Raw genomic sequence first — 25,888 nt, forward strand, 5'->3', positions numbered from 1 at the left:
AGAGGAATTAAGCCACATAAAATCCATGTGCACAGGTTCTCTGAGAATATTTATTTCCATTCCCTTTTGTTTCAGCCCTGGGACACATCATTCAGGCAGAAAAGAGGGTGTCTTTTCAGTGATGGAGTAGACCTTGCTGAGATCGATTTGCATGAAAGACCTAGCAGATTAGATGATCACTGGGAATTGATCCAGATATTCCAGGAGTCTGCAAATGAATGCTGGAAACCTTTCAAACACATCCAGACTTTTTAGTCTCTTTCCCTCCTGGTCTGACTGGTGAGAGCTGAAGAATGACCTCCTTTGCAGTATTTCTGCATTTCTTCTTTCATGTCTGGCATACAGACAGAAACTAAGTAGTGCATGAAAATTAAAAGTAAAAATTAACAAAGTTTTCTCAAGTTCAAGGTCTGGATTTAGTCTGAACCACAGTTGGGTCATGCCCTGGGCAATTTGCATCCAAGATTTAGCCTTGAATTCATTTGGCCTCAGGGCAAAGGTCTGGGCTGGTTCTGAGCACTGCATTTGCATTTAGCCTAATGACACTCTCCCAGCCTCACTGGCCTCATTAATTCTGAATGTGACATTGTGTCATCCATAAGCTGACATAAAACAGGGAAACACTTTTACATGGGCAGTAAAGATGGAGAAAAGAGGGTTTGGGTTTCATGTACTAAAAGGAAAGCAAGGGTCACCGTATCTCCTCTCAGGTCTCTCCTAAGGCCCCTTGAGCAGTGTGTGGTGAGGAGGAGGAGGTATGGGTCCAGGCAGAGGTGTGCTGCTGGCTGCAGGGGCACAGGTGAGGAGGCATGAAAGGAACAGCTCTTCTTTGAATTCTTGCTTGAAACTTCCTTTACACAATAAATTCCTGGTGAAGAAAGGAGGACTGAAGGCTAACCAAGCAGGGAAATATTCTGTTTTCTCTCACTGGTATTTACTCTTTCCCATCTTCTCTTTTAAACACAATTATAGGAAGAAAAGATTGTTGAGCTGGGTTTTACCCATCATAGTGAACAGGGAAAAGAAAAGCAAAAACTTAGAAACTGGCTTGTGCATTTAAAATAAACCCACAGACTTTTTGTGCCTTGCTTAACTGGGTTTCAACAGAGTCAGCATCTGTTTGAAGTATTCATATAGACTGTAGCATTCTCACGTTAAGACATTTATCCTCCTAATACCTTTGTGAGGTGTGGAAATGCTGTCGTCCTTATTTTACCTAAGACATAAAGAGAAGGCCTGCAGGAAGGTCTTAGGAAGCATCCTTATGTGTACCAGTAGCTGCAGAGTGAGTGAGTGCTATACAATGTCGGCACCAGTTTGCATCACCATCACAACTTGCTGTATAAACTCAGCAGGTGAGTACAGCTGCCTGCAGGAAGATGAGTACTGTCCTCCCCAGCCCATAGGACTACACAAGCGAGATGCCATCCATCAGTCCTGGACAGAGTCATGACTTATTGATACAATATCTCACCAGTATCTACTCCCTCCCTAACTGGGAGTACTCTTTGCGAGAATACACCTCTGTTGAAGTGCTTTGTGCTGCACAGCTTGTGGAGCACATCAAGTGATGGGAGGCTCTCTGTTCCTTGAGTGCAGATGTGTTTAGACTTCTGCAGCAACATCTTCCTTTCCAGAGAGGAGTTGCGTTTCTAAGCACTGGGGAAAGAATAGAGTCTAACACAGCTCATACATCATCTCCGGTCCTGGAGGCAAGTTGAAGGCATTCATATGAGGGCATTGGCTTCCCAGGTTTGTAATGATTCTTGACAGCAATGCAGTGAAATATTTTCCAGAGTGGGAGTACAGATGTGGGGTGATGTGGATCTTATTTCTAACACAGCCCCAGTAGTGTAAATATGAGGATTTAAATACACAAGGTGATGAAGAGCAGATTACTTAAATAGGAGGCTTGCAAGAGGTTTGCCTGTAAGGCAAGCAAGTCTAATAAACATGATAGACATAACAGAACAAGCTGGCTACGTGTCAGCCACAGGCAATGTGACCCTTAGCTCTCCCTATGTAAAGTATCTTGTGGTCTTTCTGGATGAACCACCTCTTCAGAGGAGTGTAAAACACCTCAAGACCCAAGTGAAGGTATGGGAGCTGTTCCAAATTATAGAAGTTGAGTACCTGGCCATTATCACACTTACAAGTAAAAAATCCTTCTGTGAATGATCAGTCCTGAAGACACACTCTGCCCTAGAATGAGCTAGGACAGATGTTTGATGTCCAAATTAAAGCAGGGGTACTAACAAGACCTGGATGTTAGAAACAATCATTGGAGAAAACTGAGGAGGTTGATGGTGAAGGGATGCATTCACCAAAGGAGGAATTAAGTAGTCCAGTCATTCAGCCTTGGTAAGCAGTGAGTGGTCAGTTCAAGAAGAAGATTGGGACTGAAAGTATGGCTGAAGAGGAACTAGAAAGTGACTGACATATTGGTATCTGTGCTAGGAAACTTAAGAAGGAATGAGAGAATCAAATTGGACTGTGATGAAGTTCTTTAATGGAAAAGTACAAAAAATGGATTATCAACACAGAACCATTTGTTTTCTCTCAAGTTATTTTACTGATTCAATTAACTTTCAAACAAGGAAGATTCCTTGAAAAGGAAACATCAAGGCATTTTAATTTTAAAATAACAAACTGAAATGCTGAAGTACTTCTGAAGCTTGCTTTATTTATTTCATCTGAAACTGTTGACTGGATTCAGGCAAGCGTGTGCCCAGTCTCAATACCCTTGTTCCTTGGTAGTGCTTATAAAAAAAAGAACTGTCACGATGCAGCACTGAGGGACAGATGTGGAGTGGTGGTTGCCAACATGTAGTCACCCCAGAGGAGAAGAAACCATAGGCAGTGACTGGGAGTCACACAGCAGAGACCTAGCTGTTACACACCATGTCCCATTCCACTTGGCAGCATCTGTATAAGAGCAGGTTTGTAACTACTTGTCATATGCTATAACTCTCTTTCCAGCTTCTTCTCCTTTCTCTGCAGAGCAGTCTACAATGCAAAATGGAAGGAGGATGTCAGGGAGATGAAGGGCTTTCAGAGCAACTGTGGTGATCCTGTCATGGAGGAAGGATAAAAGAAGGGTAGAAAAAGATGTGAAATGATATTTAGCACACAAGCAGGGCAGACCAGAGCTGGAAGTAGAATATAGTCTGATTAAGCATCTCTTTGGACTGGATGTCCTGAGAATGTATCTGAACTTGGTTCTGCTGGTGTGAACTTTATCACGATGATTAGGCTAACCTAAGAAAAAATAGCTGAGTGCTGCTTAGCCAAAATACTGCAATAACTCTCTGTCCACACAGGGTCCTGCTAGTAGATGGTGTTTTCTTGTTATACACATATAAACTATCTTAGAGCCTGATTAGTCTATTTGCCAGAAGTTCAATGCATATGGGTTTATAAAACAATGGCCTCCTACAACATCTGTTTACTACTACAGTAAGTGAGCCTTTTCCAAAAAGTATTCTTACATGGATAACACAATTCTTCAAACGCCGTATCAGCTAGAATCTACCAGAAACGCAATCTCCCTCAGGCATTTCTGGTACTTTTCACAGTTTCATCCAGAACTGCGAGGAAAAGCAATGATGGAGAATGAGAGGTCAATTGAAGAGCTCTTTTCAGCACTGGGGAGCTATTTGCTGTTGGCTGACATGATGCTCTGCCTTTTGCAGTGGTGGTGATTTGCAGTTCCCGAGTCCCACTCATGCTGAATTCAGCCCCAGGTGTCTCTACCCTCCTGGTGTGCAGTGTAATACCCCCTCACAGCCTTGGTGTGATGTCTCTCGAGAAATCAAAATGTGTGGAGCACTGAATGACTGGCATGGATGAAACACGACTGCCAGTTCTAAGCCGTCCATTTCACTTTTCTCAGAGGGAAGATGCTGCCAAAAATCATTTTGTTTCCCCAAAAGGCTTCGATCCTCACACAACTCCATTTTCCAATGGGGAAAAGCATTAATTTCCATCAGATCCCTAGCACAGCTCTGCCTGGGCGTTTGCAATCTCTCCTATGCTCCCACTGGAAGGACTAATATACATCTCATGTGTCCCTTCCAAGTACTGAATACTCTCAAATTGACATGCCAAACTCTATAGCAGGATTAATAAAACTCTGTGTGCTTTATAGCTAGAGCACTTGGGATTCAATTTTATTGGCCTGTTAGGTTGCTGGTTTGTACACACACCTTTTACATGCATGTAAAATGTATTATATGTATACAATTATATATATGTCTAAGTATACATTTATGTATGCATCTATACACACACGATTAATACAAGCATTTTACTTAGGAAAAATGTTTGGTGTTATTACTACTTCCTGTTTCTTTACAACTGAGTGGTCAGCAAGTGTTGAAGCACTTGGTGACCTTGCTTAAATTTACATGCATGCCTGCAAATTTCAGAGCAATAAGCTCAGACCTGCTTCTTGGTTTGGTTTTCTTAGCATTCATAGCATGCCAGCTGGCTGAATCAAGAACAAACTGAACTGAAGCTACAGGGTGACTTGAAAATCAAAGAAAAAGTCAGGTAAGTTCAGTTCATGTGCTATCTATAACTTGTTCAGATCCTTATTCTCTCACTTTTTTTTCACCATCTCCCACCTTCTAACTGCTATGGCTATGGTGCTAACTATAGCACCCGCTAACTGCTACCCTTCCTCTGTGTCTTCTAGATCTGTCTCAGCCTCACTGTTGTGTAGGCTGTGGCTATGCAAGAGAGGAGATGGAAGGAGAGTTTTGAGTGGCTCCACATCCTAGCTCAGGTGCTTGAGGGAGATGACTGTTGCAAGAAACTGGGGCACCTGGGCCTGTGCTGAAATGTGCACAGGACCTCAGACCTAACCAGGCACAATCACCACCACCTTGCAACTGTTGTCCCAGCAGATAGTGCAATGGAAGTGAAGATTCATAGTCCCCAGGTCCATTGCACTGGGAGGCTTCTCCACTTTCACTGGTCCTTGGTCTTCTTATCAGAGTTCAAGCTACAGGAATTCTTCACATTTTGGTTTGGTGTTTTTGCATATCTAAAATGCTGCTCTCCTTGGGCTGCTGTGTCCTTTGCTCTTCAGTGCTCAATTCAGACTCCCTGAAGGAATGCTTCCATTTGTGAAAACAAACAGAAGAGCCAGTCTCCATTATGTTTTTTTCACCAGGACCCAATCATGTGCCTTTTATTTGCCTTCTGGTTGCATCTGTGCCCTTTCCAACATGGCAGCACTTGTGTCCACGTGACATTACAAATATATAAATATAGAAACATGTATATTTATGTCGTGGTTTAACCCCAGCCAGACAGCTTGTTCAGTCACTCCCCCCCTTCTTGCCCTCCCCCTACTCCTGGAAGGACGGAGAGGAGAATCAAAAAGAATGCAACTCCCACGGGTTGAGATAAGAACAGTTTAGTAACTAAGGCATAACATAAATCACTACTGCTACCATCAATAATAGTAACGATAAAGGAAATAACAAGGGAAGAGAATACAACACCTCATCACCAGGCGACCGATAACTTGCCCTCCCAGCCTGACCAAGCACCAACCGATACCTCCTCCAGTCCCCTAGCCCTTCTGGGTAACTCTCCATTACCTCCTGGGCATGACGTGCTGTGGTATGGAATACCTCTTTGGTCAGTTTGGGTCAGGTGTCCTGTCTCTGCTTCCTCCTGGTTTCCCCTCCTCCCTGGCAGAGCATGAGACTCACAAAGTCCTTGGCCAAACCAAAACATCATTGTTATCAGCTCTGTTCCCAGACCGAAAGTCAAAACACAGCACTGCACCAGCTACCAAGAAGGAGAAAAATAACTGCTGCTGCTAAACCCAGGGCAATTTATATATAAAATATATGAATAAATTTTCACGGAAGAACAACCAAGCATATTGTTTTAATGTTGTTTCTTTTTTCATTGCTTGGAGAAGAAAATAATAGGAAGGAAGAAGTTCCCTGGCTTTCAGCAAGCAGGAAATGGACTGATGGGTTATGCTGGTTGTGTCAGTTCCTGACTAATTTCAAACTCAAGAGCCACTTCATAACATAAGCAGTTGGGTAGTTCTTTAAGGGAAAAATAAGTGTTGTTCCAGCCCATTGGAAATAAGTAAAGGAGATTTTAAGAGCTTAATAACAGTGTGGTGACTCAGAAAAGAAAGGAGCTACCGGAACTGTCACTCCTGCAGCATCTAAGATTGACATGCATCAAGCCCCAGTGCTGCAATGGAGAGTGACAGCACCTGTCCTACTCACCAAGACCAGGCATATTTCTATGTCTGGGAAGCAGCAAGACTTCCATCTTTGGTGGTTTGCTTAGTTACTTGTCGTGGTGTATTAATATGTGTTTTGTCTCAGCCTCCTCTGCATTTTATTCTGCAGGTCCCAAAGGTTGCTCCTCTGTGGAAGGACATTTGCCAAAGTCTGAACAACTGTGACTGCAGGATGAAAGCTACCAATAATCTAATTTAACTCCTCTGAGGGCAAATATTCAAAGAGTAAGGATCCACAGGTCCTAAGTAACTAGTAAAACAAAGTGATGAAAAGTCCAAGGGGAGAATACTTGGCCAAGTTCTAATATTGCTCATACAGTATAAATCCCAAATAAATCCATAGACTTTGTTCTCCATGTCATTAAATCCACATACCTGAAAATAGTTAGGCTATTTTTTAGGGTTTTTTTTTAGTTTTTTTTTTTTCCTAGTGGTACAAAATTGCTTGCAGTCATTTGGATCTGATTCTGCTCTTACAGAGCCTGATGTGCATGATGAGCAAAAGCATGCAGTTGTGCTAGAGACACTCTCTCTGCATTAAAAAATTAAGATCAATTTCATATACAGATGTGATGTTTTCAGATCAATTTTACTGATATATCTGATTCAAGAGACAGGTAAGACAAAAGCATAGATTTTTCTCAGTTTGAAATAAAATTGCATTAAGAAAACATTTCTTCACGTTTGCTTGTGAAGAAATTTTTGTGCCAGAGATGGGAATAAAAAAAAGCCCCAAAGGACACCTACCAGGGACTAGCATGTCCATCTTGCACAGTATTTGCTTCTTTGCTGGTCTGGGTCCTGACTTTACAGACAAAGAAGGACCTAGAGGTCATGAATGTACTATGTGCATCTGAACATGGGCTTCTTCCCAAGACCCACAGAAAACCAGAAACCATCCCTATTATTTTTTGCCTGTAGATGCTCTTCCTTGTTTTTAACATGGTTGGGACTTGGAATGTGAGATTTTGCCTTTTTCCTTTGATTAACATCTCTCCACTCTTTCAGCAAACTGACCACTGAGACTCCAAATAACTGTACTGGCAGGAGAACATCACACCTTTCCCCTACTTCCCTGACTCTCCTATCCTTTTTTCTGATGACGTCAATGCTATGCTCTGCACCCTGCACAGCCACTAAAATAGAAAAATTAAAAAAGGAAGAAGAAACTAGCTTCAGAGTTTAATACAAAACAGGCATCATGACCAAAAATACCACATTTATAGATTTATATCTTGAGCCTAATTCAAATCAATCACAGAACAACCCCCAAAGGGGAATGTACATAAAAGAATCTTCCACTCTTGCAGGCTGGCTGATGCACATATCACTTTTCACAGTCATCATGAACTGATGTTGCAGGGCATCATTTTTGGGCACCCTCATACCTTCACCTTCTAACCACCAAGCCTCCCTGCTGCTAGGGAGAGATTCCAGCAGCACTGCAGAGACTTGTCCTCAGTGCTTCGGTGTGGCTGGGTGGAAAAACTGACTTTCTGTTCCTCTTCAGTTCCTCTCTCCAAACCATGGTCCTGAGAGGCTGCTAGAAGTGGTCAGAAAAATAAATCTCTTTTTCCTGAGAACTGCTGGCATTTTGCCATTTATTTCCATTACTAATTGGCTCAGAGGAAGTCAGAATATCATAACTTCTTGCAGGAAGACTATTTCCATTAAAAATATTTGGTTTGGGAATACATTTAATTTCAAGAAGATATAAGCATCTACTTTTGATGTTGTTCTGCTGTGCTATATTATCAGATCATATTTGAAATAGTGAAGTCAAAGCAAGCTGTTTTACCTTATCAGAATGAGAGGTTTCAATAGTATGAAAATTAAACAATCGAGCAATAGTGAGAAAGAATGAAAAAGTCACCTCAGAGTATTTGGACTTTCCCACTAAAGTTTAACCAGCATGGCCGTGTTCCCACTGAATGTTTGGATTCCAAGAAAATCTGTATGACAGAACAAAAAAATATCCAGATCTGTTTGCTAGAGAACAGGCAAGAATAATCCTCCCTCTCCTCTTTCTTCTACCTGCTCTCACATGGGGTGGTGGGACTGCTGTCTGGGATGAGCCTGTGCAGACTCCCAGGATAAGCACATGCAGGTGCCGTGGGGAAGAGGTGGAGTGGGATAAGCCCCAGGAGTGATGTCTTCATGTGAAGCAAGTACTTCACATGAAGGTTGGGAAGCCCTCCAAGGGGGAGGAGGTGCTTGAGGGCCACAAAGGAACAAATAATGCTAGCAGGACTTGGTAGTGTTTATCTGCTGATCAATATCTGAGAATGATTCCCCAGCAAAGTTGACTAAGCTAAAGAGTGGCAAATAAAATAATGAACAGTAGCTAGGTGATAGCTTGTCAGGAAATGCAGAGGTTGTGGAGAATTTTCTGCCACAGTATTCATGCAATTAAAAGTAGTTTTAATGAAATAGAAGTTTTTCAGGGGAAGTTTGCAGAAATTTGTGTGGTTTCTGCTGGGAGTAAAAATCACGACAGAAAGATTTCATATTAAATTGACATGCCCAGTGTCTGGCTTCCAGGCTCTTCTTCATGGTCTCAATATCTTTAATGAGCTAGGTGCTGTGGAGAAACTATAAACCTCATGAAACACCCTTGGCTGACATGTTTTAAGTCATAGATAGGCTGCAACAGCAAAGCGGCCCAGGCAATGTAATCTATCCTAGGAAACCCAGGATGGGGTGGATGGTTGGAACTACGACTCCTATGAGTCACTATGACACGCAGGCAGATCCAGCTCTCAGTTGATTTGAGCAGAACAAATGATTTTGTCATTTCCTGAAGGAATCTATTCCAAACTATCCATTTCACTAGAAAACATGATATCCAGACTTTTTCTGTCCTGCTTTGAAATAAAAACAAATATCAGAGTATTGGGAATCTCTCCTTCTTTCTCCTGGGTGAAGATCCAGTTTTCAAGCAGCTCTGCGTGCTGGGCAGAGGAGTGTCTGTGTATAGCATGTGAGACACACACTTCCAGCCCTACTTTGTATGCCTCTTCTCTGGCAGTCCTTGCCATTGGGGCGATCATACCTTTGGGAATTTCAAAGGGAGTCAGGGGTGGAGCGGAAATGGAGTGCCATTTGCCTCTGTGTTCTGTGAGGATTTTCTGAATGGTGTCCATGTTGCTCATTGCAATCAACTACCCTTTATTCGTTGACGTTAAGGAAAAACAGACATTTGAGATATTCATGTCACAAGCGTCGTGTGCCTTTCATGCCTTTTCCTCCAAAGCAGCTATATTGCTGAAGGCCAGATGACACCCTGAGATACACTGCAGTAAATCACAAGCATTTCACCAGTCCCACAGTGCAGAGAGAGCAGAATAAGGCCCTCCCACCCAAGACACAGTATTACTGGGGACATAGCTGGGGACTTCCATTTGTTTGTAATTATGTGCTGGCACTGGGAAAACCCTGAAATCACCATGGTATCTGGGCAACAGATAAAGCTTTTGTTTTCTCACAGACAAAAGGCAGAGCAGGCCAAACCATCACAGATTGTGTGAGCACTGGGAAGTCTGATGAAAGGCAATAAAGAATGTCCAAAGTCAGCAACAAATAATATGGCATCACGAAAGAGAAATCTTAAAGTAGTTAAAAGTGAGGAAGGAGAGAGGGGAAGGGGAGGGAGAGGAGGGGAGGAGTGAGGATGGCTGGGTGCCCAAACCAGTGATACACGGGGTGAGTGCTGCTACGATTCACATGGGAGCAAACCACGTGGGAACTGTGCAGAGCAAGCTGCATAGCTCAGACCTAGTCATCTCCTGCCCACAGAGCATCCCTCTCCAGACTTTATCTCTTGCAACTGAATGACTGGGAAGCCTTGTTTCTCCTTGTCACTTCTCCATTATCTTTTTACATTACTCCACCCCTCCAAGGAACTGAAATACTTTCTGTTAGCCACATCTTGCATATGGTGAAAGAGTTGAATGTGAAATTAGATGATCTGCATTTCTTTACTTGCTTGACAAACCATCCAGCTTCTGGTGTGATGCTTCTCCAACACTCAACGAAGAGATAGAGACTTGCATTCCTTTCATCTTGTATGTTCGATTAAGAACCCAGCAGAGCGCATCTTCGGGCATGAAATCTATCAGGTAGGGACCATGTTTATCATTGTGTGTTTGTGCAACTCCTGCACAGTGGGGCCTTGTCCCAATTATAATAATGATAGACAGAAAATCAGACTGAGAGACAGGATACAAGAGTAGGGGAGTGCAGGGTTGTACAACAGATACATTCTGGAAATGCCCCTGGAATCTCTCTCTTTTCTTGGCAAGACTAGATGTCTGGAGATCCCAGGAGGCACAGAAGGGAACCAAATCTCTCAGTAACAGGTCTGGGGTAGGTTGCTTAGCAGGCAATAATGCAGGTAGGAGAAACACTGGAACAACTAGGCTGAGGAAAGCACTGAAACCAACTGAAAGTTACTAGGAGGACCTTAGGTTTGAATGTAAACAGCACGATGGTAGTTATCTAACCTCTTATGTGGCTCTAGATGTGGCATACGGGGTTTGATTCCTGTTTGCATTCATACTGTTTATATTTGGAAAGAAAGACGTATTTCCTCTCTTTTTGCTCCTTCTTTTCCAAATATTTGGTGCAGAACTATTTTACTGTGCTCTGCCCTGTGGGAAGGTTCTAATTTATAAAATATGGGCCATGCTACGCAGTGGGGCTTGGCATTTGCTCATGTAAGGGGTCTTCCCTTTGCATAGGAATTATATAGCATATTCTAAAGCATTTTAAAGGTCTCTCTGGTACTCAGAGGCAAACAGATAGCGTGTGCTAGATATTAAACTTACATTGGTTTAATATATTGCTGTGGTATTATGTATGGAAGGACTTGGCGATTTGGGTTTTGTTACACCCTCTGAACCACATCCAGAGAGTCCTTTCTTCAGATTTGCTGTTTTTACAGGCAGCGTACAAACATGTTTCACCACAGCCAAAATCTTCTTCCAGGCACTGCAATAAATCATGTGGCGCACTAGGCAGCTGGAAGTGATTGCAGATCTCTGGGGTGGAAGGATTGCACATGTTTTGGAGGGTTCAGTCAGCTACAGCAGCATTTTAAACCTCTGTCCTGTTCTTAAGTTGTGTTCTTCCACCTCTCAACAGGCTGTGCTAGACTTCACCTTCTGTTCAAGCCATGGTGGCCTGGCTTGGGTTTGTTGAAAGTGTAAAGCACCTTCTGGGTTCCACCAGTTCACAGGGCTGGTGGGACTGGCTTCAGCTCTCTGCTGGCAGGCAGAAGGAAGCAATAGCGGGTCACCATTTTTTCTCAACAGCATCTATGCTGAAGAACTGAGGCTGTAAAGAGAGGTGGTGGGAGGCATGTGAGCTGAGGACACACTGATGTGCCAAAGGGTGGTGCTGTGGGTGGCAGGAGAAGACAGATCCGGCTTTACAGATGGGAATGAGCCCAAGAGCATAAGCCAAGCAGCTCAGCCGCAGCAGTCAGGCAGCTCCTTTCCAAAAGGACCCTGCATCCTGCTCTGATACAGTGGCTGCAAGGAATAGAAAGGAGATGTCCTACCACCTCTTTCAAAGACTGAAAATGGATGACTGGCTCTTTCCAGAGAGCACCAACAAGGATGAAGGAACAGGAAGCAGGAAGGTGCTGATGACTGACAGACTGTCAGATGGTTTTAGATCACCAAGACTTGCCATTTGAGCTGTTACAACTGGGATTTAGAGGAAAGAAGAGGCCCCCAAAGAACCAACAGAATAAATGAAGGACAAATAAGGGCCAGGACAAAAAGGAACAAAGGAAGAAACTCAGAGAGTTCCTACAAGAGAACCACCAATGTGAGCATTCCTACCAGAGGGGACCTATGTGAGCAGACCACCCTTCCAGAATCAGGAGTTATATGGGCCAGGAACAGGGCTGCAGCCTTCTCTCTTTTACATGCCTCTGCCCCCCAGCTGGAAGGCAACCTTCATGACCAGAAATAGAGGTCTTTTGCCCTAAATCTGTCTCCTGTGTAACAGCAGGAGCCATCCTCAGCCTGGATCTGAGCAGAGCTGGGATGGCTGATGATGTACTGGTGTTACTAATCACAGACAGGCTGGGGAATGCTCCCTTGAAACCAGCACTTTCTGTGTATGAATTTGAGACCATAAGGATCGTTAGCTCATCTAGTCTGACCCTATGGTAATAGAGGCAAGACAATTTCACCCTCTGTCCCCTGACAGCCCAGAAAGCAGTATGTGGCTAACGCCACAATGGCAGCCCCCCTCTGAAGACATAGGAGGGATCAGGGCTTTCCCCCCTCTCTTGGAAAATGTGTTCCAAAGGCTAATCAGTTCCACACTTAGAAATCTGTTTCCAGTTTAAATTTCTCTGGCTTCAGTTTCTAGACCTTGGGGTTTTTTGTGGTTTGGGGTGTTTTTTTAATTATTATTTATTTATTTATTTATTTTGCCTTTGCTAATCTCAAAGCTACATATTTGTTTAGTCTGAGGGGCTCTCAGGATAACTTCAGAGCAAGTAGCTTTATAAAACAGGGAGGTGCTCACCAGAACCTAGGACTGGCCCCCATCATGGAGCATCACAGCAGCTCCTAGGTAACATTCTGAGTGGTAACATCCTCAGCTGGTTCCAAGAAGCAGAGGCATTTACCATTCTGTCTTCTGACCTATACCATGCCAGTGCTTAATAAATCCAGCTCATAATCAATGTCAGGATGGCTGAGGCCATGAATGCAGCTGATTTCCTTCAGCTTGCTAATATTGGAAAGCTGCCTATGAAGAGAGCCAGATGTGCTAATAAGGGGGTTCACCTCTAATTCTTAGGCAGTTCATGGATACACAGCCGTGATGCTTTGCTGAGGAAATAAGAACCAAAATGTTCACATTCAAGATAAAAGATGTGATGAAAGGCACAGCAAAGTTCTCCACAGAACATGGGGCCTTTCCTTAATATTAATGTATAATTTTGTAGCTAATTACTCCCAGTGTATTTCCCAATGGCCTGGGAACCTCTCACTGACCATCTGCACTCACAATTACCTACTCAGTTTTTCAGAATCTCTTACTAAATCATTGCTGGATTTGCAAAGGGATCATTTGTCATCCAAGTTACCTTTTTCCATTTTTTGCTTGTCTTTCTCTTTGCATCAATTTGGCCAAGAAATATTTATTGGAGAAGAAGCTTGGTGAGACTCAAGCAATTTCACTGTTATGAAGTATTAAATTATCCCTAACCTTTTCTCCCGCCAAAGCTGCACATGGTGCGGGGATTTACTGTGTTGTTCCAGTGTAAGAATGGAAAAGGAGTGGCATGTTGGAACAGGGCATTGTGGAAGGAGCAGGGTGACACAAGAAAACACCTTCCACCTGCCATGGGGACTCAGAAATGAGGGGAGGCACTGACAAAACCCAGTTTCCAACTCATGGTTTTGAAACTCACAGCAAATTCCCTACAACATTGTCCAAGTTAGGATTGTACCGCCAGGATCTCAGGCCAGTCCTACAAGCCTCTGTAACCATTTCCCACCTTCAAACTGAAGGTGCTGAGTCCTCGGAAAACCAACCCCAAGAGCATCCCCTGTCACCCCTTGGGCTCTTCAGGGAAAGTCTTATCCCTTCCCCAGCAGATGACTATGGCATCCTTGTTGTTGGAGTAAAAACAGCTTTCCAGTGCCACTGAAGTCAACCTGCTGCAGGAGAAAAGCCTTAAGGGCTAAAAAAAGACTAAAAACCCAAAAGGTTGGGCTTCTGTTTTGGGAGGAAATGGTTAAGCTTTTCCTTTTTAAGACAGCACATTTCAATCTCCTAGGCTGCTGCTCCATGTCAAACCCTATCGGCACTTTGCCTAAGGTTCACTGCAGAGTCTGAGCCCATAAGGCTACATGGAAGCATCCTAGAAACTGGCGACTTAAACTACACCAGAAGCTTTTTACTGGTGTGGAGCTTTTAGCTGTTTGTATGTGAGGACAAAAAAAAATTAGAAACAAGTAATAATTTCATTTAGATAGACATTTTTATTAAGAAAATTTTAAGTGCATACACATTTATAGGAGAAATTATGACAATATAGAAGTGTTTATCTTCAAAATATTCTATGAAAGGAGTAATTTCAAAAGCATAATATAACTCCTCCATAAAAGCTGCCTTACAGGAACACAAATACAAAACCCTTTTCACATTATTTGGGAAGATATTGCTTTTTACTGAGTAAAAATATAAAGTACAGTATTTACCACATTCTGACAACACTGAGTTCTTAAGGAGTGGAAGATGGGAGGTTCATGCAGCCCTTTCATCATGATATATGTTTTCTTCTCTGTGGCTACCAGAGTTTCATGTTTGCAGATAAGATCTGTCTTGGTGGGATTGGTAAAGAAAAAGAATATCAGATTTCAGGTGACAAGTTCTCAGAAACCCCTGGTTAGTATAAATGACATCACACAAAACAAGTTGCCAGAGAAAAGAAGGACCCTCTAGATGCTAAAAAAGGGAAAATAGCAAGAAAAACTTCTATAGGAACTGCATTTTCAATGAAATGTGTATATTTAACTTCAAATATAGCCTTCATTGCAAAATGAGCAGTCAACTTTGCTCAAACACCTTAGTTAAAAACACATCAGAGAGTCACACTTCATCCTTCCTCAGGCAGAATTCAGATAAGATATCGATACGGACAAGTATAAAGCTAGTATAAATAAATTGGCACAGCAATAAATACCATCTAGTCTTAAAGAAAAAAAAATATTAAAATCCAACCTTAGGATTTGACAGCTGCCCTCTGAAAATACCACATGTGATGATTTCACATTTATGGAAGCTGCTTTTTCAGCACAGTTCAGTGTTATCTCTTTTCTTGCATTCTCCTCATGTGTGGTCCCTACATCACTCCCATCTCCCTATCCTTTCTTCTCCTGATTTGGTCTTTGGTCAACAGTTAAAGGCAAAAAGGAAAATCAGGTGTTCTCCCCAAGCAGGTTTCTGCTAGTGCTGCTTCTCAGCCTGCTATTACCATGGTGTGCACACGAGGAACAGCGTGAGATGCACTGGATAGTGCAGGGAGCTTGAGGCAGCAAAGTACGAACTGCACAACTGCTCTTCTAATGCACCATGCAAATAATGTCAGGCAAAGAATAAAGCTTCCCACTCAAGGCTGAAATTTGGTCTAAAGCAAGAGAAAGGTTTTTCAGGTTCTCACTGAAGTATTCCTCCAGTTCTGTACCACCCCTGCATTCATGCTGTGCTCAACCTTTTTCAGGCAAGGGAAGAACATGGTGGTGGTACCCAAAAGCAGCCCCATGCCCTGGGTGGTCTCAGCGACACAAGTAGGGAACTGTCACCAGCAGTGTCAGGGCCCAGGTAACTGTGTGTCACAAGAAATGCCAGAGGCAGACAGCCAGCACCTGGCTGTCAAAGTTCCCTAGCCTTGCAGGGAGTCCCTTTCATTCCTGCTGCTACTCATGCATTGCTCCCAGGACTGCCTATTTCAATGCTTCTGTTAAAGCAGTCTGCATGCCCAGACTGTAATGTGGGGTTGGTATGTGCCCGGAGACCTTTCCCTACTGGTGCTGACCTCAGATGCAGTACCCATTAAGCAGGACTGCAGCATTGCTCTGGCAAGGCTGTCCAGTCACATCCACCCACCCCACCTTTCCACTGGAAAGACATTTCACCTTGAAAAGGAATCTTCATGGCTTCAATCATCATTAACAAGGTATGCTGTTGAATCAAAATCAGAGGATTATTCAATTCTCTGTTTACTCTGATGGGAATTAATCAGACCTCGAGCTGTCCTTTGATGGGAAGCATGTGTGAAGACTGCAGCTTCTGGGGTGAAGGGAGAAGCTCCATGTCTGTGTCAGAACCAAGATTCTTCCTCACTTTCCCTGAAGTCATTCTTGGCTTTGACATTCACATGTCCACCTCTGGCAAACCACCAGCAATTGCAGGGGCATGTGTGGGGACAGAAGATAAACCTTAGGATATAAAGCACAGACCAGGGAAGATACAAGAAACTCTAGTTTTCTCATAGAAGTTCTTTCTGTCTTTACTCTTAACAACAGATAAACCTACTCACATTAAATCAACACTCCAATTCTCATCAAGTACAGTGGTCCCAGACCTTTCAAAACAGAGACACAATATACTTACAGCACCAGATTGGTAATAATAACAATAGAAGGAATGTCAAAATCTCACATACATACATACATTTTAGGCACAGCAGTTGGTTTCTACTTTAAAACAAATGAGGTGATGTTGTCCCAGCTGAAGCACTCTCTGTAATAGCACTGTTTTGCAGAGAAAAATATACAAGATTTTTACCTGAATACACTCAGAAGTAGGATAGTCCCTGGCTTGCCAAAGTGCCTGTTTGACACTGAAGATGCCTGCCACAAAAAGGAGTGCTTAGTGAAACATCCCTCTCAGTGTTCCTGAGAGGCTGCACGGAAAATTCCTTTTGAAGCAACCAGCTCAAAAAACATACAATCTCACAACATTTTTTTGTTTACAATACACACACAGGTACATACAAATGCAACTACTGTGCTGCACAAATGTGCTTCCCCCAGATCCCAGTGTGCAGCATCGTGTGATTATCACAGTACTGCAAGTGTCTTTCCTTACTTTATACTGCAAAGATATTGCGTATACAGGTAGGAATTGGGAGGAAGAGATTTCTGGGTGAGAGAGAGGATTGTTGCGTAAAATGGTGCCTGTCCCCACAGGTACTTTGCAAAGGAAATTCCAGACTATCCTGTTCACCAGCAAACAAGACTATGACCACTGGTGAACAGTGAGTGTTGGCCTTCATTTCCACACCTGAGAAACACCACTCCTTCCACAAATTGGGCCGACCCTCTCTTGCCCCAGGCATCTCTTTTCTCCACAGGTGTGGCCAGACATCGTCTTCTAGGTATCTCCGGAGGAATCAAAGGTGTTACTGCTCTCAGGAACCTGTGACTGTTCAGTAACCAAGGCTACAACATCATTGGTGAAGGGTTATATGAATGCATCTCTGCCTACTTCAGTGCAAATCTAGCCAGGAGAGCTGAAGCCACCTCTTGTAGATGGGTGGGAAGAGATACCTGGTCCATGGCAGCGTGTCTGACTCCTCAAGCAACTTACATCATGATCATGTGGTTAGACCTAGAATAACCCATGTCTTTTATGCTAAAATTTGTCATCAGAAACACAGGAACATAGGAAATGCCAGGTGACATCAGATCAGTGTTGTGGCTCCTAGCACATACAACTGCAAACCAAGTACTAGCACCTTGCAATACCAGAGGAGCACTAACCTAGCTGCTCATAGCTGTCATCAAGGTCTCTGATCTTCAGAGAAGGGCTTTAGCCCTGCAGCCCTCAGTTTAGTCTCTCACCCCAAATACCTATAAATGTCACGCATGGTGATACTGCCCACTTTCATCAGCGTCTGGTGGTTAGCCTTCCTATGTTCTTGGCCTTGATGACTTCTGGAGGCAAGGAGTTCCTTCATTACTTACACAACATCATTGCACTGTACAGTTCATGTCCTTCTAGGTTTAAAACTCCAGGAGACTTGCATGAACCCAAAGAAAGTTAAATAAAGCACGACCTCTACATAGCAAAGGTAATAAAATATTATATAATAACATAGGGTTAGTTTGAATTCATATATGCCCTCAGTGCTAGGTAATAAACCAACCTCTATAAAAACTATTTCTCTTGAATAGTTACATCTTATTATATAAAAATAGCACTGTGAAAGGAAGCCAATTTTTGGGTGGGAAAAATAAAATCACCAAAAAGCCCCCCAAACAACCCCAAACAAAAAGAAACAACTTTTGGAAATGCATCAAGCGTTGCTTTTGTGCTGCATCATAACAGTGAAATGTATTCATTCCCTAATACTGGTTATCTGCTCTCTGGGTCCTACAGTAAGAAATCCTGTAGACGGCTTACAATGCTTGCCTCTTACATCTTGAACCTCCTGTTGATGAAGAACAGAGTGAAACACTATTAAGGTTGATTTTAGTTGCAAAAGCTTTGATATCAGGCCTAGTCAAACAGCAAATCTGTGCCTGGACTAACCCAAAGGCATTTATTTTGCAGCCCCTCCAAACAGTAGTTGCTGAACATTTTTGGGGAAGTTCTCCACAAGGAGCTACTGGGACACAGCAGGGTAGACCCAGCAATGCGAGTTATTTTGGGCAGATTGTGCTCATCACAGTTAGTAAGGTGTTCAGATTTAACACAGGAGGAAGGCTAGCTAGGAAGCTTATTCTGGACTTGAAAGCCAGAGCAGAGAATTATCGATGGGCAAAGAGAATTGGCAAAAAACACCAGCAGGGAAAGGAGGGATTAATCATTTGTGAGCAGCCCCAGTAGTGGAGCAAGTAGCACTGGGAATGCTCCTTCTACCTCCCCCTGCCCCACAGCTCTGCTGGAGATTCATGAACTGAAGCTCCACAGGGTTCCAGATCTCTGTGAGGATGAAGGAACACAGAGGACAGTTCATGCTTTGCTCTTGGTGTTCAGCTCCTCCCATGGAGTGGCTGGAGAGCAGATCCCATGAGTGCTGCTCAGCCAGGAGCCATCACTGTGGCCACCCTGCCCTGGGACCTCACCTGTGTTGAGCAGCTGGGCAGCATGTCACAGCTCATGGTGACCAGCTGCCCAGTGCAGGTGGGGTGACAGGGTGGGTGAGCAGCACAGTAAATGTGTGAGGCATTAAGTGCAGAGGTAGGGAGCTCAGGGTAGGAGGCAGACAAATGGAGTTGCCCATACTCGGTGTAAGCATGGTACCCAGGGGGAGTAGTGGGTTAGGCATCACAGTAAGTGCAGGTCTATTGTGTGCAGGATTCACTCAGAACAAGGAGCCAGTCCCTGCTGGTGGACTCCAGGTTTTGTCTGAAGTGACTCCTACTCCTGCTCCAGGCTGATTGGCTTTCGCCATCTAGAAGTGGTCACTAAGCCTGAATTACAAGTGTCAGAGACCAAGTATTTAAAAACTAAAAACCCTGGTGTTCAGAATGTCTTGTCTAGCGTACAGGATCAGCACAAACATCCTTTTCAATGTCTGCTGGACAAGTATGATAGTGTGCTAACAACCAGAGACAGTTGTGGCTACTCTCAGTAAAGGTAGTCCCAGAAAAATCATCCAGACATAAAAAAGATGAGTAAGGCACAAGCAAAATTTTCCTCTTTGAAGATATCTTTTCCAATATTCCACACAGGTACCCCTGTTTCTTTTGGTGCAGAAAAGCAGGACAAACCATCCTGGTGGGAAAAAAGCAAATGAGTCATCCAGAGCTCTGGCATAAATAAAACCATTCTCTGGGACTTGCCATAGAAGAGGTGTCAACCAGTAACTACTGCACCAAATTGGGTTGCCGTTACTCAGTACTGCATTTCTCATTAAAAAAACATCAGTGACAAATTCACAACTGTTATTTATAGTTTAACTCTATCAGTTTCGTATTGAAGGAATATGGCCAGCTAAAAGAAATAGGGCGTTCAAACCTTTACCCTGTTTTAGACTCTATCTTTGTTTCAGGGTTATTTTGGCCTCTTTGGGTGTCCATTTTCCCATCTATAAAATGGGGAAAAAAATTCCCACCTCTGTAATGGCTGAACTTTCTCACTGTTTTAGGAGTTTTATCTATACAAAAGTCCTTTGCAGGGAGGGTACAGGTGTTATCCTCAACAAATATGGGAAAAATGGAGGTCTGGATAAACTAATATATTTGCTCAATGTCACATAGGATGGTCAATGGAAGAGCAGGGACTCAAACCTGAGGTACCCCAGCTCAGAAACTAATGCCTCCTACCATTCTTTCTCCCTGGAGACTTTAGTGGTGTTGTTCGGGAAGGGCAGAGTGGGCCCCGTTTCTTCTGTTGCTTTTTTTTATGAGTGCGATGACGTGGTCTAAATTAAAAGAAAAATACAAAAAGACTGCCATAAATTATCCACATACAAAGGCCTTATTCACATTTATTCTATGGCCCCATCACACCTTGCTGGCAGGGTGCAAACAATTATAACATCCCCTTTCATATAACCTTGCCTCAGAGGAAACACTACACAAATGAAAGTGCCCTGGTGACAGGACATTCAATTCTCAGGCCAGAACCATGCTTTTCCCCAAAACACCAAAGCCTCCCCCATTTCCTGCTAGATATGGTCAGCCAGGAAACTCACCATCCACATGGTACTTGCTGAGGTACAATGAAAGCAGAGGGGGTCTGGATTTTTTACTTCCCCCCCAGCATTCCCACTGATAACAACAAGAACTGGTGGCTACTCAGCAGGATTAAGACAAGGCTATAAAGATAGTCACCTATATTGTCTCCCACTGTGTGAGTTGTCCACCCAGCAGACACTTGGTGTAGCAGTTGTTTTGGCATCTTCAGCCCTTATTTACAGATAAGCTCAGAAATTAGGAAGAGCTGCCACACCAGTGCTTACAGAGACTATGAAGGAAGGCAGTAGCAGCACTTGGCTCCTATTGCAACCAGCTTCTAGAAGCTGGGAGTTTCTATTCTCCCAGAGAGCTCAAGGGAAAGGTTTTTCCTATCTGAGTTTGTTATCTTCTCCAGATCCATCAGCTCTCTTGTCTGTGCCAAGGGTAGGCACTGAGCTTAATGGACTCCAGCATCTTGGACAGAGGGAAGTTTTAAGGTGGGACTATATTAACTCAACAGGAGACAACTTTGTCTCTTTATTTTAGGCTCTGTTCTCTCTGCAAGGGCCTGATTTTGCATATCCTTGTGTGAAGGGAGAAGGAAAAGACAGTTGATGTACAGTAAATGATGACTGGGATTGTATGGAAGTGATAAAGGATTTGTTAGCTATTTCAAGGAAGGACTGATTTGCCCCTTGCTTATAAAATGGATGAATGTTGAAATGATGTTGGCCACAGCAGCTGCACAATGATTTTTAAAGCCAGTTAAGGAATTTGTATTCCTGACAGCCTGAATGTATTTTACTGATGTTGAATAAGTGTGTATATTACATGGAGATGTGATGAATATAAAGCGATAATAAAGGCTAAGCTGAATTAGTGAGTAAAAAAATTTCATACTAAAAACCATCTCTGGTTTCACAATCTATTGTATCGGACTACCATATTCTATGAAGTTTTCCTTTACTTTAGCTGCAGATTATAACACAGAAGATACTCTTCTATTGAAGCACTGATATAGATTAGGATGTCTTGACAGTTTAGATTTTACTTAAGCAATTACAAGAGCCCTTTCTACAAAAAGTATTGCTTTTATTCCAGAAAAATAAATTCCCATGTACAATTGGGTTTTGATAACGCGAAACAATTAGCCATTTTATTGCTAGTGCATATAGGGTAACGTCACATTTCATACAATTTCAGTACAAGTGAAAAAATATAATATATGGCTGATTGAAATTGATAGCTACATTAACATTTATAGATCTATATAGATTTATTTTACAAGCTGTTAGTAGTTTAGAGGGATATCGGTGTTTTAAACTACCAACATTCATATGGCTCCAATTCAAATATATGAATTGTTTGATGTGCTATAAATATATTCCAAAGTACATTTCATTGAAGAAGTCAAAGCTGTGCACTAAAATATATCAAAAACATGCCTTGTGAAAATCCTACAGACAGAGCCCTCACTGTCTGTGAAGCATGAAAATGCCACTGGTGCTTGCATTACTAGTTGGAAAACAAAAATAATGCCATGATTACAGGATTAGGTGATGGAGATATATGCTTTCTGTCATCTTATTTCATAGAGCTGGGACCAAAATCTCTTCTGTTACTTAATGTAAACCAGGACATAATCCACCAAATTAGCAGAATTGCTTCTGGATTAGTGTTAGATAAACAAAACCCAGAATCCGGCTGGAGATCAGGCACAGGCTCACTGGTTTCAGTAGAGCTGGCCCAAAATCTTCTCTACTGGAAGTGAGAGCAGGATGTGTTCCAGCTGACTTATTCCCCTAAATCGGGCAGGCAGGATATGAGCACATAAACCCATTTGCCCAACCCTACAAATTTTAAGTGCCTCCTAAATTTTAGGTCTTATTAACAGCACAAAGGGCTCCACTGGGGACGACAGCAAGCAGATATCTAGGCAGGGACTTGAGGATTTCCTGAAGTTGGAAAACAAAGTTGCTCAAGCCCCTAGGACAGTCAGCATGGAGGATATCCTGCTCTTCGGTTCAGTTATGCCTAAATACAAAGCCATCCTGGCATCATGAACCTGGATTACCACTACAGAGAATATGACCAAAAGACAAGAGGACTGAGTACTGGCAGCAAAGAAGGCACTGAGCATCAGATGAGATGGGAAGAGCTGTCAGGGCTGGAATCACAGTAAGTTTTTTAGCTAGCTTCCTTCCCTCCTCCTCCTCACTCTTGGCCCCACTGTGGTCCCAAAAGGGCCACATGGAGGAATCTCTCTGTTTCTGGTATCATTTTTCCCATTGCTTATTTTAAGAACACACGGGAACAAAGAGCTAGGGTTTTTTTAACTACACCTTGTTTGGCAGATACCTTTACAAAGTGAACAGTGAAGGGCATTCAGCTGCCTGTACAGCCTCACATCTGCCCTGGGGCCATACCCAGGCACATTTCTCCGAGAAAGCAGTGCCTTTGCAAATGACTGGATTCCAGCCCTGCCTTTACCCTATAGCTGCAGGGGGACAAGGTTGAGCAGGGTTACAGCATGGTTACTGAGGGTGGGAATATGGTCACAAGGGTGGGAGGGATACTGAGTGCACAGGTAGGTTTGCTGGCCAAAATGCCACTGCTGGATCAACAACAGCCTGGGACACAGGGTAAGCAACAAAATGCTTTGTACCATTACTTGTCTCATCTTCCATCCCAGGAAGCCTGGAGCCCTCCCCTGCTCACAGAAATGTTCTGTGTGCTGCTAACCGTGAAACTGAGCTGAGATAGGCTGAGTCCACCTCAGAGTAGTCATGATCAGCCACTTTCAAGGGGAATAAAAATAGATTTTAAAAGTCTGAATTTGCCAAGTATCGCTGGTTTTCCCCTGGCCTCGTGTGAGAGCATTATTCATGGCAGTGCATCTCACCTTGGCTGATATTAGTAGCACTCCACACTGGCCAGCAGAGAAACAATCTATAGAGCCAAGACCCCTTATGCCTCAGCTGCCTGTGCAAACAGACCCCCAGTGTAACATGGAGAAGGGGGTCAAAAGAAACTGGAACAATATAGATTCTAAAGTAACTGTAGTTTGGCTTGGGGAAACATTTTCCTTGGGAGAACGGCTTTTCTTTAAAAGAAGATGAGTTGGGGACCCCAGAACAGATTCATTAGGAGAAATTTTGCCTCAAACCTTGGCAAAACTCTTATTTTAACATTTAGAATATGCTATAAGATGTTGTTTTAATACAGACTAGGTCAACTCCAAACCCTTCTTCAAAACAGTATCTGATTCCACGAGTATTTTGTCCACATGGTGAAAGCCAGCCCTTAATGTTCTACCCTTTAATAACTCAGGATGTTAGCTGTTAAGTCCATTTGTCTCTTGCCTTACTTGTTTAAAGCTTTCTCCAGATATTCCTGGATCCACTTTAACTTGGGATCAATGCACACTTGCTTGCTGTTGCTCTTGAGCCTCGCACTGTAAAGGAGAAAAGTCAGAGTGAGCCCAGTGGACAACTGCTCCTCAGCCTGCACTCACCAGCCACCCACCTCCCTAATGTCTTGTTTTCCTTGGGTGTCAATACTGCTCTCAGTTAACCCATGAAGAGAATGTGTTATTCCTGCCATCCTCGAGGCACCTATTACAAGTATACCTGGTTTCAAAACACTGGTACCATCTGTCTCCTCTGATGATGATTCTTGTGGTCTGCACTAGGATGCATGTGGGGTTGGCACAGACATAGAATTTGAATCAAAGTTTTCCAATTCATACCTGGGGTGTTAGGAGTTCAGTGCTGACAATGGCTAAGCTTCATTTGGAAATACTGACATGGTAAATGTGGGTCATTTTTGGAAGGAATTAGGAACAGCTTTCAGATTCCACACAAAAGTAGAACTTCACACGTTTTGAAGACAGACACCAAACCATACCTCCTGGATGTTCTGAAAGGGTAACTCTGCTTTTTGTTTTATACAAGACTGAACAAACAGGTTGCAGGCAGGAAGACAACTGAAAGTACCATAGTGCCAGAGGCAAGTTTTCTCTTAGCACTGGAAACAAAAGCAGAAACCTCCTGAGGGTTTTCTCCTGGATGAACAAGCTCTACTTTCCACACCAGTCTCTTCAGCTAATCTAAATTCCCTGTGAATTTGGCATTTGTGCTATCTGCATGTTTCATACAGAAGCAGTACAAGTAGCTCTTCACCCGCATCAGCAGGTCTTACCCTCCAGGGATCTCAAGGCCTCTTGAGAGTGCTGTGATCTCCCATGTTTCCAGAAGTACCCTGCCTCTGCCCCAGCTGCTCAGAAGTTCCCCCTTAAGCAGCCTGCCTGCCATGCAAAAGTGCCAAAACAGCAATTTCATGGAAATGCCCATAGGAATAAGTTCAGTACTGGTTTAAGCATTTTGCTGGATGGAAGCCAAAATGTTTCCTGCTTTATAAAATGAAATCTGTTGAATATAAAACTACAGAGTAAGAAATAACAGGTCAAAAATGCTCCTTGGTCTGAAGTTATGCAACAACACAGTTGTAACATAAACACATAGAAGATGCAGTCTTGCAAACCTTGTGCCAATAAAGAGATGAATGGGCCTAATTCATATTTTCCTTACAGCAATGCCAAGCTGGAATATTTCCAGTGAAGTGATACCAACAGAGAGTAAGAATGGATTTGCTGATGTTAGCAATGCCTGGGAACTCTTGAGCTGGCCTCATAGAATACAGAACCGAAAGCATGTGTAACCAGCCTCCAGCCACCATTCCAGAGGAATGCAATGCAATTCATCTCACCTAATATTAAGACATTGATTTTAATTTTTTTTTTTTTGACAGTTGTTTCTGAGCCTATCGGCCCATCCTCCTTTTAGTCACAGCAGAGACCAAGGTTTTTGTATAGAGTGTTGATCTGAACTGGTCTAGGTGTCTGCTTTAGGATGCAATTAATTGCATGTTAAAAGTACTTATTTCCTTGTACCAACAAACAAGGAATTTAGGGTGGGCTTTGTGACAGTAGACACTGACAGAGGATATTTGAGTTTGGAGAGATGACTTCCAATAGAAGAAAAGACAAAAGCCTGCTCTTAGGCTTTTTGCTCAGGTAGAATTTTGCTCAACTATAAAGGGGAGTGCAAAAAAACAGTCTTTCCTTGAAACGATATGATTTCACTGAGATTCTCTATTCCTGAAAATGGTATCTGTTAAGTTACTTACATCTCCACTGTACAATGCATGTTGACTACATTCAAAGTGTGCTTAAAACCATCAAGATGAGAAATTTATGTTAGTTTTGATTCTATTTCAGCTTCTGTTTCAATAAAGACCTAGTTTGCACTCAGGATGTTTCTGGGTAAAAACTTTATTTTTCAAACTAACAAAGAGGTGGTGAACAACAGGTTCATGTGTTTCATGTGCCATAAATCACATTGAAAACAAATATATTTGGGTCAGGAATGGACAAGAACATGAGCTGGTTTAT

The 25,888-nt window shown here is 42.9% G+C and overlaps 1 protein-coding gene across 3 annotated transcripts in view; it reads right to left on the minus strand.

Annotated features, from left to right (window-relative positions):
• Window positions 1–2,753: 2,753 nt before the first annotated feature.
• Window positions 2,754–25,888, minus strand: part of CXCL12 (C-X-C motif chemokine ligand 12) — a 29,925-nt gene continuing 6,790 nt past the window's right edge. The window contains exons 3-5 of one of the 3 annotated variants that reach the window (XM_061358842.1): window positions 23,804–23,890; window positions 20,083–20,180; window positions 14,264–18,242 (exon numbers count right to left, since the gene is read on the minus strand). In XM_061358842.1, coding sequence (XP_061214826.1) covers window positions 18,211–18,242; window positions 20,083–20,180; window positions 23,804–23,890 — 217 coding nt within the window. In that variant the 3' untranslated portion in view covers window positions 14,264–18,210. Of the gene's footprint in view, window positions 3,072–14,263; window positions 18,243–20,082; window positions 20,181–23,803; window positions 23,891–25,888 lie in introns of those variants that run through there. The other 2 variants (XM_061358843.1, XM_061358844.1) reach the window with 2 other exon arrangements.

Source organism: Neopsephotus bourkii, unplaced genomic scaffold (genome assembly GCF_033783945.1).
Source record: "Neopsephotus bourkii isolate Nb327-2 ecotype Australia unplaced genomic scaffold, CSIRO-AGI_Nbou_v1 NB_951, whole genome shotgun sequence".
NCBI classification, from domain to species: Eukaryota; Metazoa; Chordata; class Aves; order Psittaciformes; family Psittacidae; genus Neopsephotus; species Neopsephotus bourkii.